The following is a 15,384-nucleotide window of genomic DNA, read 5'->3' as shown; positions in this document are numbered from 1 at the left end:
ATAGCCAAGTTCAGCGTTCGAGCGTGTCGTATAGAGTGCGATTAGAGTGGTGTCAGGGCGTGTATGCTGCTGCTCCATACACGTATCCATACCCCATATGTTCTTGTGATCGGTGGTGACTAGGGGTGAGCTAATCTTTTAAAATTTTCAGGTTTTGCAACGTTATCCGCATGCTTTGCATTTGACTCTAAGTGGCTGGAGAAGCTGGAGGCCACAATAGGGAGTCCTTGGGTGTATCTATGTTTTCCTGGCAGCCCTAGGATTGTATCATACTTCTGCAGCCGCGGACAATTAAACGCTGAGCATTAGGGTTTGGAGAATGTGGCAGAACCCAAACATTTTAATAGATCTGTTTAACACCAATACTTACTGTCTATCCTGTGGATAGAGGATAACAAAATCTTGGGAAAAAACTTTTAATTCCTCAACATGTCAAATTATTTTCCACATTTTACCCCTATACAGTGAAATAATCCACAGCAGGAAAATCTGGCGGGCGTAGACTTCTCTAACCATCCCTCAGCAGACTTGTAACCACAGATGTGGGTAGCTTTCCATGAAAACTGGCAGAATGCTTCTAAATCATTGGGAGGCCAAGCAGATGGACTCCTATTGATGTGGCCTATATAGAAATGAGTGAATATCGAGTTACATAGTTACATAGTTAATACGGTTGAAAAAAGACACATGTCCATCAAGTTCAACCAAGGAGGGGATAGATACAGGGAAGGGGGAGGGGTGATATGTTCTATACATATGCATCTATATTATTTTGCTCTAAGAACTTGTCTCTCCTGTTTTGAAGCCCTCTACTGTTGTTGCTGTGACCTGATCCTGGGGTAGACTGTTCCACAGATTCACAGTTCTCATGGTAAAGAAGGCTTGTCGCCTCCGGAGATTGAACCTTTTTTTCTCCAGGCGGAGGCAGTGCCCTCTTGTCCTTTGAGGGGGTTTTACCTGGAACATCTTTTCCCCATATCTCTTGTAGGGGCCATTTATATATTTAAATAAGTTAATCATATCTCCCCTTAAACGTCTCTTCTCCAGACTAAACAAATGTAATTCTTTTAATCTCTCCTCATAACTAAGATGCTCCATTCCCCTTATTAGTTTAGTTGCCCGTCTTTGTACCCTCTCCAGCTCTAGAACATCCTTTTTATGAATCGGGTTCCAAAACTGGACGGCATACTCCAGATGAGGCCGCACCAAAGCTTTATAAAGCAGTAATATTATATCCCTGTCCCGAGAGTCCATGCCTGTTTTAATGCATGACAATATCCTACTGGCCTTAGAAGCAGCTGCCTGACATTGTGTGCTGTTCTGTAGTCTATTATCTACAAGTACACCCAGATCCTTCTCCATCAGCGACTCTCCCAGAGTAACTCCCCCCAGGACATATGATGCATGCGGGTTATTAGTACCCAGGTGCATAACTTTACATTTATCCACATTGAACCTCATTTGCCAAGTGGACGCCCAAACACTCAGTGTGTCTAAGTCATCCTGTAACATCTGCACATCCTCCATAGACTGTACTGTACTACAAAGCTTGGTGTCATCTGCAAAGATAGAAACATTGCTGTTAATTCCATTCTCAATTCCATTCTCAATACATCTCAGCATTTGATTACTGGCAGCTGAAGATGTTGGATGCAGCCCTATGGAGTGTTCGAAAACATGGATACAGCCAATGGCCACTGGTATTAAAATGCAGAGAGTTTGGACAAACCCAAGCGTACTTAAAATTTGCTCATTTCTAGGCCTATGGTGTTGGTAAGCAACAAACATCAGTCATCAGAAAGTCCAAAAATTTGAAAGGCCACAGCAGCTCAGTTTCATGATCCCTGTCCAGTGATCACCTCTAGGGTCATTGAGTTTTCCATGATCCTGGCCATTAGAACAGTGACTGTCACTCCTGCTGGCATACATGTACACCATCTAGTGGGAATCAGAGAACTCTATATACACACACACCTCATTGGGCAACAAGTGGTAAATCCAGCATTGCAGACTTACAATTACAGTATACTTAGAGTCACTGTTGTTATAAATTTCGAAATCTAAGTCAACAGTAGATGTGATATAAAGCAAATTTGCAATTTACATTCATATTTTTTTTTTAGTTATCATGGAAAACACGGCACTTCCTGTTCTCTGACTTTTTTCTCTCAAAAAACAGAAAACAGTCAGGAAACAGGAAGTCCTGTGTATCCCAGGCCATCTGAGCGCTCATAGAGAGAAGGCAGTCATGTGATTGATGGACATATTGAGCCGTGACTCTCTGTACTGAATTCGTCTGTTTAGTCTATTGGATTTCTGGTAAGTTTAGCCTTGTTTTACAGCATAATAACAAAAAAAAAATAATGAATATAAATTGCAAAGTTGCTTTATATCACATCTACTGTTGATTTAACCACACTGAACCCCTATTGTCCACGTTCTGCTTGTGGCACTGCATACTCATATATAGACCAAAGAAAACGGCCTGTCCTCTAGCCCACTCCACAACTCCTATACAACGGACAACACTATAATCAATAATAATCTTTATTTAAATTCACATAAAAATTTTTTTCAGACAAACAATATTAAAAAGCCATAATAGCCATGCACATGGGGCGAAAAGTACACAGGAAATATTTGAACAGTATTGCACAAGATCCAGTAAACCAGTTATGTTACAGTTATGTTACAATCTATTAGTATTGGCTCATTGCACAATTCCCTTCAAATAGTAGGTATAATTTATATTGCACAAAGCCCAGTGGCAGCAAAAAGGAATAAATAGAGAAGGGTGAGATTACATAAAGTATCCAGTACCTGTGGTCAAGGTGTGTGCACGCTCCCCTCCAACGCACGTTTCGCGCAAAGCTTTCTCTAGGAGGTGATGTTCCCCTATCCCAGGGTCCCTTATATACTGATCTCTAATGGAGAATCCGGCCTCCAGACGCCGTCCTCACTTCCGGTCACGTGACCGGAAGTGAGGACGGCGTCTGGAGGCCGGATTCTCCATTAGAGATCAGTATATAAGGGACCCTGGGATAGGGGAACATCACCTCCTAGAGAAAGCTTTGCGCGAAACGTGCGTTGGAGGGGAGCGTGCACACACCTTGACCACAGGTACTGGATACTTTATGTAATCTCACCCTTCTCTATTTATTCCTTTTTGCTGCCACTGGGCTTTGTGCAATATAAATTATACCTACTATTTGAAGGGAATTGTGCAATGAGCCAATACTAATAGATTGTAACATAACTGTAACATAACTGGTTTACTGGATCTTGTGCAATACTGTTCAAATATTTCCTGTGTACTATTCGCCCCATGTGCATGGCTATTATGGCTTTTTAATATTGTTTGTCTGAAAAAAATTTTTTATGTGAATTTAAATAAAGATTATTATTGATTATAGTGTTGTCCGTTGTATAGGAGTTGTGGCACTGCAGCTTAGCCCCCCCCCCCTCCCCTGCAATGCAATGGGTCTTGAACGCTTACTAGCATTTGCAAAATGTGCATATGATCTTGTTCATGTCATGTGACACAAACATTAGTGAGTTCACTACTATGTATTGTCTACTATCTTTTAGCTGCTGAACTAAAACTCCCATGCAGTGCACAAATCCACCATGAGCTAATTTGATACCCCCCCCCCAAAAAAAAAATAATTATAAAATGGCAACATAAAAAAATTCTAAAAATAATTCTCCCTTTTTCTGCACAGTTGAAACAAAACCCAAAATTTTGTATGAAGAAAGAGGTGACTACACGGCCTAAAGCATTTTTTTTTCTTTTTATTCACAGTAGCGCCATAGAGAGCAAAATCCCCCAAACGGAATTTGTTCACCCAGATTCTGAGGGAAGTGAATATCATAGGAGCAGAAAACTCACTGGTTCTTTTGGTCTGTGCTTTATATTTTTAACATATAAAGCAAATACATGTTTATCAGCACTATCAAAGCTGTTCTTTCATTAAAGCCCGGGGGCCATTCATCACTGTCAGAGCGGTTTGGGAACAACGGTGGGAAGAAACGTTTATCTGCAATCAACGTCCAGGCAATTAATCATCCGGCGATACGCCCTTTTTTCTCCCATTTTGGTTTGAAGTCGGCCTTTTATTCCACATTCTTGCAGTAATAGGGGCTGGTATTGAACATTATAAGTACTATACTTTCTTACGTCTCAGATAGCAAAACCGATCACAAAACTGCCCATCATTCTGTTAGAAATGACACCAGAGCTTTCTTTATAATATATGCAGGCAGCGACCGTGTAGACTGAACCAACAATCATAAGATTCTTTAAGAGAACTTTATTAACAGGCCACGAACGAGTGAGTTTATTAATGCATGAATGAAAGGACGGCCTCAAGAGGGCCCGGATAATAGTAGGGCTGATGCTGAACTGTGGGTCAGTTCACAATATAGCAGTACATAGCTCATATACATATAACATGGATCAGATTTGTGCTAGGATTTCTCTGCCTGTTCACCAGAGTAGGGTTTCTAACCCAAACAACCCTATTCAGAACACAGAAATTTCTGCAATACACATGCGAGTGAAAACATACTGAACAATGTTTTCTAAAATAATTCTCTAAAGTTTTTGATATTTTCCATGCCAAACCTATAGAGGTGCATCAAGGAAGAAGAAAAGGTCATAAAAGTCATTGCTTTACAATACACTTTTAGTTTTGGCTTTAGGCTATGTTTTCACTACATATAAACAACGGTCGGTAATGGCTGTTATTTTGAGTATCAAACTACGGTCGTTGTTTTAACAGAAAAATTGAAGTAAAGTCTATGGACAACGGGCGGAAATAAAGACATTATAAACAACATTTCAACGACCGTTGTTGGCATTGACCTCTTTGAAAATTATTGCCTGAAAAGAACAGTCATTGTTTTCATAAAAAGTATGGTGTGTGAACATCGTAAAAAATAAAAAAGCAGTATATTGCCCAAAAAAAACCCACGCTTATGTCTCTTTCACCAAAAGACTTGTAACGCAGAATTATTACAGATGATGTGTTGGCATGTGTATTTCCATACAATAAATACTGATGGACTACACTGGACAACTGCACACATGATAGACAAAATCCTGATGCTATAAGGATCAAATACAGATGCATTCGAATCCACCTACATAGACTTCAATGGGTGTTTTTCCAAATGGCAAAACAAATGGAAGTAGTGCATGTATGTTACTTACCCGTGTAACAAAAGCCAAAGTAGTAGGGGTGCAAAATACATTTTTGTGAAGGCCTAAAGCTATGCTCACAGACAATATTTGGCTCTTATATTAGGGCCAATTTTTTGTTAGCAGTTTTACTAAACCAACAGTAGAACGGACACAGGAAAAAATAAAAAATAAACATGGACTGTGCACTTCTAAAAGGCATAAGTCTACGGAGCATGGAGCCTCACAAGCTCAGGCACTGACACATCGCTTTTTGATGCAGTTGCTGCTTCATCCATTGGATTAATTAGGAGCAAGTTTAAAGGGGTTGTCTAGGATAAGGACATTGGGGTCTGACACCCTTCTGAAAATCATATCACTATATCAATTTTAAAGAGATAAGTGCAATTTAAGATAAAGCCCACTAACGAAAGCGGTGCTCATTCTGAAAGGAGAAAATAACATTTTCCGGCGTATAAAAGACGGACTTTTTAACCCCGAAAAATCCTCTTAGGAGTTGGGGGTCGTCTTATACTCCGGGTATGGTCGCCCCATACGGTGGGGGAGTTAAAAAATGGCCCCATCCCCACTGTATGGGGCGACCACTACAAAAAAACAAAAAACAGTTAACTCACCTGGGGCCCGTTCTCGGCTTCCGCCTGCCTCCTGTCCCATTCCCGGCGCAGGCAATGTGACATACACGAACTGCGCCGGGGATCCCCGAACTTCCCCCGAGCCCAGAGTCTCAGAGAAACTCGGAAGCTTCGGAAGAATAAAAGAGGCTCCAGAAGTACCTGAAGCCTCTGTCATTCTTCTGAAGCTCTCCCGGCAGCCAAGCGTCTCCGAGCTTCTCCGATGAGACAGCTGCTCGGGGATCCCTGGCGCAGTCAGTGTACGTCCCGGGAACGGGTCCCAGGTGAGTTAACAGGGTTTTTTTAATTTTTATTTAGCGGTAGTTATCCCTAGGGGTGCGGTCAGGCAGGGGTTCACATTTTCCGGCGTATAAGGTGAACCCCTGACAATCTTCTTGAAAGTCAGGGGTTGTCTTATACGCCCAGTCGCCTTATACGCAGGAAAATACGGTATATGTTTATCCCAGGTATGTTAAAATTCAGTTATTGCAGATTAACCAACCACATCTGATGGAAGTTTGTTCCAAGCATCTACATGTGTATGGGTGGGCTGCTTTGCTTCCTACACTTCCAGGATTTACCCTTTATAGGGGGCGCCTCCTCTTGTGTAAGTAAATGATTATTCTCTATGTAATATAATGGTAATCTTAATACTAAAGCAATAAACGCTAGGTGTGTCTATATATTGGCAATTGTAGTAAGGAAAGAATCAGAATGAAATGATAAAAAAAAACTATAAAAACAAAGGAAACATTGACTTCATTGTTTCAGAAGGAAGGAGCGACCATTGCTCACACTTGTGGTCAGCTTCAATCATCACTGCTATATGTCAGCTACAGGGTTCCTTCCCATGAGGAGAATTAACATGGGGTTTCTGTACAGAAACGTCACTGTAATTATATTGCTGGTAAAATTGTATTTTCTACAAACAGATATCTTGTATTGCCGTCTGTTTGACCCTTGCCTTGTCTTTACCCAGAAGGTCCGCCATGTTGGACGTAAGGTTCAGTGACATTATAAGACAGATGAGCGAAGAACTGACAGAGAAGAATGACTGGGAAGGCCCAAGGCATTACTGTGTATGGTGCGATTCCTCAACTATCAGTCAGGGAAGGCAGATGGCCTGGTGTGTAATTGATTTATTTTGCCATCCATTGATATGCCAAATTTACGGATTAGAATTTGATCAGTGCTGTGCTTTGTAATAGCCAATAAACAGAAGGTTACATCAAACTTACTGATCGCTCTGTCCTTTACAGCGATCGTTTTAACACCATCAATGAGAGATGTTTAACAGGGTCTCCAAAGCTAAATTATATGTGAAAGACATCCACCAGGGTGCAGAACTCATACTGCTGAAAAGTCAATGTACTGTATCACAAGTCTGATCACATGGTTCCTCAACATTAACATAAGATGCACTAATCCCAAAAAATTACATTGCATAATATGATCATACACTATTCTTATGTTACTGTACCCCCTAGAAGCATGGCATGTATCCCCAAGGATACATGTACCCCAAAGTTATCCCTTATCCACTAACCGTTAAGGGTCTGACCACAGGTCACCGATCAGATGCCCGCACCGATCAGAAGTCAATTGTCCCCTGAGTAAACACTACTCCATTTAATCGGGGGACAAGTAACCTCCATTTTCGGGATTGGTACGAGTCTTAAACACCCCACCACCACCGGAAATCAGCTTATTATTCTCTACCCTGTGTAGGGAGGGGGAGGGGGGACACAATCTTTCTTCAGATAACTCCTTTAAAAAGACTATCCGGAATTAGAAAAACATGGGCACTTTCTTCCAGAACCACCACCAGTCTTGTCCTCAGTTTGGATGCAGTTTTGCAGGTCAGTTCCATTGAAGTGAATGGAGGTAATTTGCAATACCACACACAACCTTGGGATAGGGGTGGTGCTGTTTTTGCAAGAAGCAGCAGTGATTTTTCTAACCCTAGATAACCCCTTTAAGCTGAACGTTTGTTTGTCCGTCAATTATCCCTCCTTCCCTAAGCGATGGGTACAGCAGTCTGAAGTCTAAAGTGTAGGGGGTTCTTAAAAATGGCCAGATAAGCAAGGTAGCGGTTATCAGACACATGCGGTCAATGGGAAGATCTCTCTCTCTCTCTCTGTTGTGCAGGAAAGAATCTTTTTACAAAGAATATTCATCTCAACAGGAAAAACAACCAACATGAGCAACGCCACTGCTTTATATTGACCATACTCTCCTGTACCGATAAGAATGGCCGCCACTATGCTACATGACTTCTGCTCGGCAAGCTGCAGTTTTGAGGACAAGGACCCAAGTATTCCAAAGAAAATAAGAAAAAATACTTCAGGGTGAACAATCCTTTTCTCTTTCTTCTCAGTCCAAACAATCCCCTGATTTATTGGCACGGACCTTGTTTCTCTTTCACGCTTTCATTACAACCCTGGAAAGGACTATTTTTAAAGATAAAGTTAAATATGCTTTGAACGTTCACAGACGCAGTTTGGCTCCGGTTTTTGCCTAGGTCACTACCAAAGAAAACACAAATAAAAGTCCTGTTTAGAGAAATGGAAGACAAATGAAGAATAAAAAAAACAAGCCTTGGCCAACACTAGAAACAATAGAGGCTGGCACACTGAAATGGATCAAAACCACTTTTTTTTTTTTTCTTTTTAAATACAAAAATACTATGGTGGACTTCCCATTAGCCCCCCTCTTTAGCGTGCGCACAGTGGTGTCCGTCAATATGGGGATAGTTTATGTGGCTTATCAGCTACTTCCCAGAAACATTAGTCATGGGAACATGCTCGTTGTTCTTGTTCTCGTTGCATTAGGTTTATGAGATTTAAAACCAAAAACTAAGGCTGGTATTACACGGAGCGATTATCGTTCGAAAAATCGTTAAATGGTTCGGATTTGAACGATAATCGTTTCATGTAATAGCAGGTAATGATTAAACGACCAACGAGAAATCGTTGATCGTTTAATAGGATCCGGACCTATTTTTATTGTTTGATCGTTCACACATCGTTCGCACGATGTTCGGTGGAATAAGAATTTGCAGCTGAAATGTACGCAATACCGACGACTAAACGACCGCAAGAACGATCATAAATAACGATCATCGTTCCATGTAATTGGGCGAACGATTTCGGGTTGTTTGCCTTAGCGGTCGTTTAAGATCGTTAATAGTGAATCATTAGTCGTCGAAAAATTGCTTGGTGTAATAGTACCCTTAGACTATACATAGCAACATATTCTAAGCAGCATATTAATGAAGTGAGAAGGTTCTATATATCAATTCATTTAGTGGTATTACAACTCCTAATGTAGATCTATGTCGGCTTACGGTTGGTACAGTGCTCAAAGCTGGAGTCCTGGTTCCCAGTGTGGAGCAGGTGTAAGCAAGCACCTGAAGTTGTCAGACAAAGAGTATGATGGAAGTAGTCATGGAAGTTTCCACCGCTCCAGTAAAAGTAAAACCAAATCTTTATTCCAAAGTCTTAAACCATGGTACAAATCTTGAAAACACATGTTGCCACGTTTTGGGGATGAACCCCTTAATCGTGGCCATGATTAGGAGGTTCATCCCCGAAACGCATTAGAGTGGTGTAAGCTTCCATTACTTCTTGATCAATCAAAACTTTTGACACATCTCTATGGACATGTCAGAAGTTTCTTTTTTTTTTTTTAAAGACAAGGACTATGAATAGACAAATTATTTGATTAGGGTGGCACCGCATCAGATTTTGTGGTAAGGAAGAGGGGGAACTGCAGCTAGCATATTGATCAACACATAGTGGCCCCCGAGTTGTTGAGCCCCCCTCTATGATGTCCTCATACAAAATATGCACTGGCATTGTCCTACCTGGATTATAATACAATAAAGCAAATGACAGAAAGAAAACAACTCCTGCTACTGACAAAGACAGAACAAACTCAGTCCTAGCCGGTGTGTAAATCCTGCTTTGTGTATAGACAATAAAGATAGTTTATGTAGGCATTGTGAGTGTTAATCCACGATATTACTAGAGTAAAGCAGCTGCTTATCTAGAAGGCTGCAGGACGCATCACCCGCTGCCGGTCACAGAGTGTTATATGGCTGGCATGACTTTGTGAACAGTTCAGCACTGGGGACAATTTTACTACTGTTCCCAAGTCGGTTCTGTGTCTGTACCACACTCTTAGGGCTTTAAATTCACGTTGGACAAACACATAAATCTCCTTGTTATTGGCCGTGGTGCAATGAAGCCAAGTTAGGAACCCTTCCAGTGACTTTATTTACTCATTCTTCTGCACCTCTCCTTAAATTAATTTAATACCTGCCGGTGTGGGCTTTATCCTCCGGATCCACAGCCCGGCGCTCTCACCTCTCTAAACACTCCACTTAATTAATGGGCTGGGACGGCCATCGTCTCCCCCACTATAAATTATCTCTTTGTCATAAACTCTGAAGGCTGCAGATATTTCTTACCCAGACACAAGACATGGCATACATTACACTAAGGCCAGCGCTCTGCATGTATTTTAATAGCTATAAACCCTTATTATTTCTATGGTGATCCAAGGCACTCAGATATATTTCAATGGTTGTCACAAACCTTTACAAACAGCTAAAATATTCTAAGTTCTTGTATCAAAGGAAATATAGCTAGGTAGACATACATGATACATGTTTTCTACCAAGCATTACACTATTGCAGGGATGGGGAACCCTGCAGCCCTCCAGCGGCTGCAAAACTACAATTTCCATCATGCTAAAGCTTTGGCTGTCCGGGCAAGATGGGATATGTAGTTTGGCAACAGCTAGAGGGCTAAAGGTTCCCATTCTTTGAACGACGGACACCCTCTCTCTAAAGCTACAAGCGTCAATGTAAAGAACATATTGCCTTAAACATACAGCTAGATGTAGGGGAATGCGGGGAGGCTAAGTATTAGGGTATGGTGCACACTACGGAATATGCACGGAAACTTCAAGCGCATTCCACCATTCGGCCTCCGCTTTAAGTTCCACCTGTCCTATAGACTCAATGATATTCGCCGGCTATTGTTGTCACCCACTCAGGCACACTTGTCCTGCCTGGAGTTCTCCTTTAAGTGTTTTCAGCCATGGTCAGGGATCAGCATTGTATAAAGCAAGCTGTGATAATGCTAGAAGTGATACAAAGATATCAGAACACACTGTCTATTTTGATCAATAGTATAGTACCTCTCCTATATGATCGGACTAGAAGGGCTAGCCTTCACCCCTACATATACATTGACACGTCTTGGGCACTGACCAGTTGTCAAGCCATCACAATTAGGTCCTTGTCAAAGCTTTCCAGTTTCTTACATTTGTCCACTTTTCCTCCCTTCAGCACATCAACGTCACATTCTGTTTACATGCTGGTTAATATATCTGACCCATTGGTAGATGCCATTTAATTAACGTTAACGTCTTCTCCCAAACCTGATTAGTAAATATCGAATGAGCGGTAAAACCATGGCTTCATCTCATGTACATGATACTTGTCTCGACTCTGCATTAAATCTTGAACAGAGGAGGGTGAAAGCATAAACCGCTGACACATTTGGTTACTAAAGTAGGTTATGGCTCCATTTCGAAGCAAAAGAAAACCAGAGCATGGCATTTGCACAGTCCATAAAAGACACAGCTTGCTTCTCTTTGGGCGCCAGATGCAGTAAAAGAGTTTTGGGAACAAATGTCTAGTAATGGCTTAACCCAGGTGCATCACAAGGCTCAGCTCAAAGAAAGTAAGTGTGGTTGTGTAGATAAAGAATAAGCTGGGGGTAAGAAACAAGTGTGCACGACTAATAGCAAGCAGGGCACACAAACTATAATGGACAGCACTTCAGCTACTACACCAACAGGTACACATGTTACAGACACTTTTGGATTATTAGTATGTAGACACTTCTGCCAATGCATAGAAGACACCTGTATTATGTGACACTTTAAATAAAAGAACACAAAGAATTGGTGAGTACCGGGATCATCTTTTACTAATGCATGGAAGACAGACATGTGGCATAAAAACCAAACATCTCAAAGCAAAGCATGGAAATATACACAGAGGAATAAAATAACAAAACAAACATATAATACACAAATATATTTTATGTATATGCAGTTTTCTCTCTCTCTCTCTAAGTCTGTATTCACATAGTACACAGCATAGTGTGCATCTATCCATACTGCTACATTACTACTACTTCTACTGTCTTCCCGTTCAGTGGGGAAGGCAGAGACAGCCCGAGTCCCACCTGGAAAACAGGAATACAGCCCAGGTCATAGGTTGTATGCCTGTTTTTGGTTGGACTTGGGATGTCTCCACTTTCCCCAAGGAAGAGAAGACAGCGGGAGTCAAATGCCAATAGTTCAGGTTCGAACAAACCCGAACCTTGGCCCGATTCACTCATCTGTCCTCCTTCCTGACATATAGGAAGTGTTCAACCAATCACTGGCTGAGACAGGTCTTTATTGTGGCCAATGATTGGCTAAGCAGGCACCTTCTATGTGGCAGTCCGGAGAATAGAAAGGGCCAAGCAGCAGGGATGGCACCATAGGAAGATCAGCCGCAGTTTAATTACTCGTCACACCCTGAGCTCTATTAATTAGACAAACAACTAAGCCCTTTAACAATAAAATGAATATATACAGCTATATATAGAAAAAACAAAACACACACATAAAACTGCACACAACCAGTGGTCAATAAACAACCCCAAAGCTGGCCAAATATATAAGATAGCTTTTACATATGCGTTCTAAACGGGCAGAGGGATAAAAGCCCCTGCCCAAGAACTGCATTGGGAATCTGAAATCCTACACATGACAATCCTAAGCATGACATTCTACCTTTCTCCTGTATTAGCTGTATGGACATAAATTACACTGACAACTACATGGCACACAACAGCCTGGTGTAAGGGCACCCATAGGAAGGGGCTGACAATCTATGTTTCTTCAGTTAAGGTTATTAATATTAGTGACTTTTAACTATAAGCTGTAGGAAGTGTTATGGACTCACCTGTCTTGCCACTTCTCTTAAGCAAGCCACACCTCGCTCAAAGTTTGGAAACACCACAGAACCATACTTCTGATATTCTGGCACAGGCCTGATTTTTATTGTGACTTCCGTAACTACTCCCAGAGTTCCTACAAAATGAAATAAATGATCAAATTGGATTCAAGGTTAGCACTGGAAGAAGAAAAGAATTACAGTATAAGCAAAAAAAATTGCCCTTTAAGTGTCACTTTCGTTTAATTATTTATTTATTTTTTCAGAAATCAATAGTACAGGCGATTTTAAGAAACTTTGTATTTGGGTTTATTAGCCGAAAAATGCATTTTTAACATGAAAAAGCAGTTTGAAGCTCTCTTCCCCCCCCCGTCTTCATGGTTCTCTATGAAGAGGGAAGGGGTGGAGGGAGATGAGGCTCCAAAACAGGACAACAAAGAGTTAATTTAAATCACCAGGCTCTCTCCTCTAAAGTAAGGACTGACCTCTCTGCCCTCTCAATACCGGCTTTCACACAGCTCCCACTGTGTAATCCTTTGTTCTCTGCTCTCTGCTAGTGACTAACCTCCCTCCACTCTCAATAAAACAGAAAGGGCACGTCTGATGCAACAAGACTAGAGATGAGCGAACCTCGAGCATGCTCGAGTCCATCCGAACCCGAACTTTCGGCATTTGATTAGCGGTGGCTGCTGAAGTTGGATAAAGCCATAAGGCTATGTGGAAAACATGGATATATGTTTTCCAGACAACCTTAGAGCCTTATCCAAGTTCAGCAGCCCCAGCTAATCAAATACCGAACGTTCGGGTTCAGATGGACTCGAACCCGAACCCGGTTCGCTCATCTCTAAACAAGACGTGATTTCCTGATAATGAGCAGTGAAGGAGAGAGAGGAGGGGGGGGGGGAACTAGGGAAAGGCTTTTTGAATGCAGATAATGACATATTTGCCTAATAAACTCAATTGCAAAGTTTCTTAAAATCGCCTAAACTATTGATTTCTGCAAAAAAAAAAACCACACGACAGTGACACTTTAAGAAGTCAATACACCAAGAAGAGGGACAAGTGCTGAAAATGGTAATATATAGACCCCACAAAACCAAAAAGTATTTTTTACTTATAGGGTCATAAATTTTGTACATGAAAAATGTTGTAGCATTAAAAGGGAACTAGTCATTACTTTCATGCTGCCCTAACCAGGAGTCATTGGAGTGGTCTCCACCAGCTTCTCCCTGCCAGCCCTGATTATAGATCAATCAAGGCTAGGGGGTGGGCAGAAGCTGCTAAGGACCACTCAGATGACTCATGGTTTCAGCAGAATGAAAGCTATGACAGATCTCTAACAAGCATCTAGCATCCTGTCAATACATAGATTAAAGATGTATTCTGCTCAAACATAACATTGTTATGTTTAAATGTTGCTGCCCATGATGAAACTAACAATTAATTAATTCATACTTGTTATTATCTATTCGGTCTCCTCCTCACAGTTCTGAGCTGCTGCTTTCTGCTGAAGACACAAATAACGGTGTGTGAGCTTTTCTCTCGGTCTCCCCTTCCCACCCCCTACTTTCCGAGATTGCTGACTTAAACAAGTTTCTGGTCGTCTGTATCTGCAACTTTGTAGCTTCTTTGTAATGCTAGGAAGGGTTAATCTGAGGTCAAGTTGCTGATGAATTCACTGTGGTTATCCCACGCAAACTTACAATGTTGCTACAAAGTTGCAGATAGGAACTTGTTTACATCAGCTGTCACGGAAGAGGAAGAAGAGGGAGGCGAAGAAAAAAGCTCACACACAGTTTGCATCTTTAGCAGAAAGCAGCAGCTCAGAACTGGGGGAAGGAGACCGAATAGATAATAACGAGTACGGAGTGAATTGTTAGTCTCACTATGGGCTGCAACATACGAAAAGTTATGTTTAAGTCGAATACCCCTTTAGGTAAACTGCACCAAACCCAAGAAAAAAAAAACCCATAAAATAATACAAATGTAGCTACAATAAAACTTACGGAACTGTATTGATAGAAAGTTCCACGTTGCATCATAAGAGTTATATTCACCTTATTGAATAAAGATCCCCTGATGAAATAATCCTGATTTAATTGAAGAAAGGCATTGGGGTCTTCAGTGGGTGAACTTATTGTGGTTTACCATTAGAGCAGAAGAGAGACTGTGGAGGGTCAGAGTGGTCTCACTGATCTCAGCAGTAGTGACCAGTGTGTTTAGGCCTGAGGATTGGAGTGGCCGCAGTGGGTGATGGGATGCTAGAACTGTAACATGCTGTATTTTTTTTTTATTAATAATTCAGACAACCCCTGTAATCATGATGTCACTGCATATGGAATGTGACACAGCAAGAATTAAAGGAGTACTCCGGTAAAAAGCTTTTTCTCAGTAATTGAAGCACATTACAAAGTTACATAACTTGCTTATATGCTTCAATCACCTATCTGCCCCTCTTTCTTATCTTTTCCCCCCTCAACCCCCACCAGGAAGTGATGTAAACTCATTCTTACCTAATGACTGTTGACCCCACACTTTTCTGTGGCAGCCA

General features: G+C 41.3%; 1 protein-coding gene across 1 annotated transcript in view; it reads right to left on the bottom strand.

The window, feature by feature from the left end:
* AGPS (alkylglycerone phosphate synthase) overlaps positions 1 to 15,384 on the bottom strand; it is a 160,995-nt gene that overhangs the window by 63,303 nt on the left and 82,308 nt on the right. Inside the window, exon 11 of the mRNA XM_069983004.1 lies at positions 12,843 to 12,970. Coding sequence (XP_069839105.1) covers positions 12,843 to 12,970 — 128 coding nt within the window. The remainder of the gene's footprint in view (positions 1 to 12,842; positions 12,971 to 15,384) is intronic.

This window comes from Dendropsophus ebraccatus, chromosome 9, assembly GCF_027789765.1.
Source record: "Dendropsophus ebraccatus isolate aDenEbr1 chromosome 9, aDenEbr1.pat, whole genome shotgun sequence".
Classification (NCBI taxonomy): domain Eukaryota; kingdom Metazoa; phylum Chordata; class Amphibia; order Anura; family Hylidae; genus Dendropsophus; species Dendropsophus ebraccatus.
This window is presented reverse-complemented; position numbering and strand designations above follow the sequence as displayed.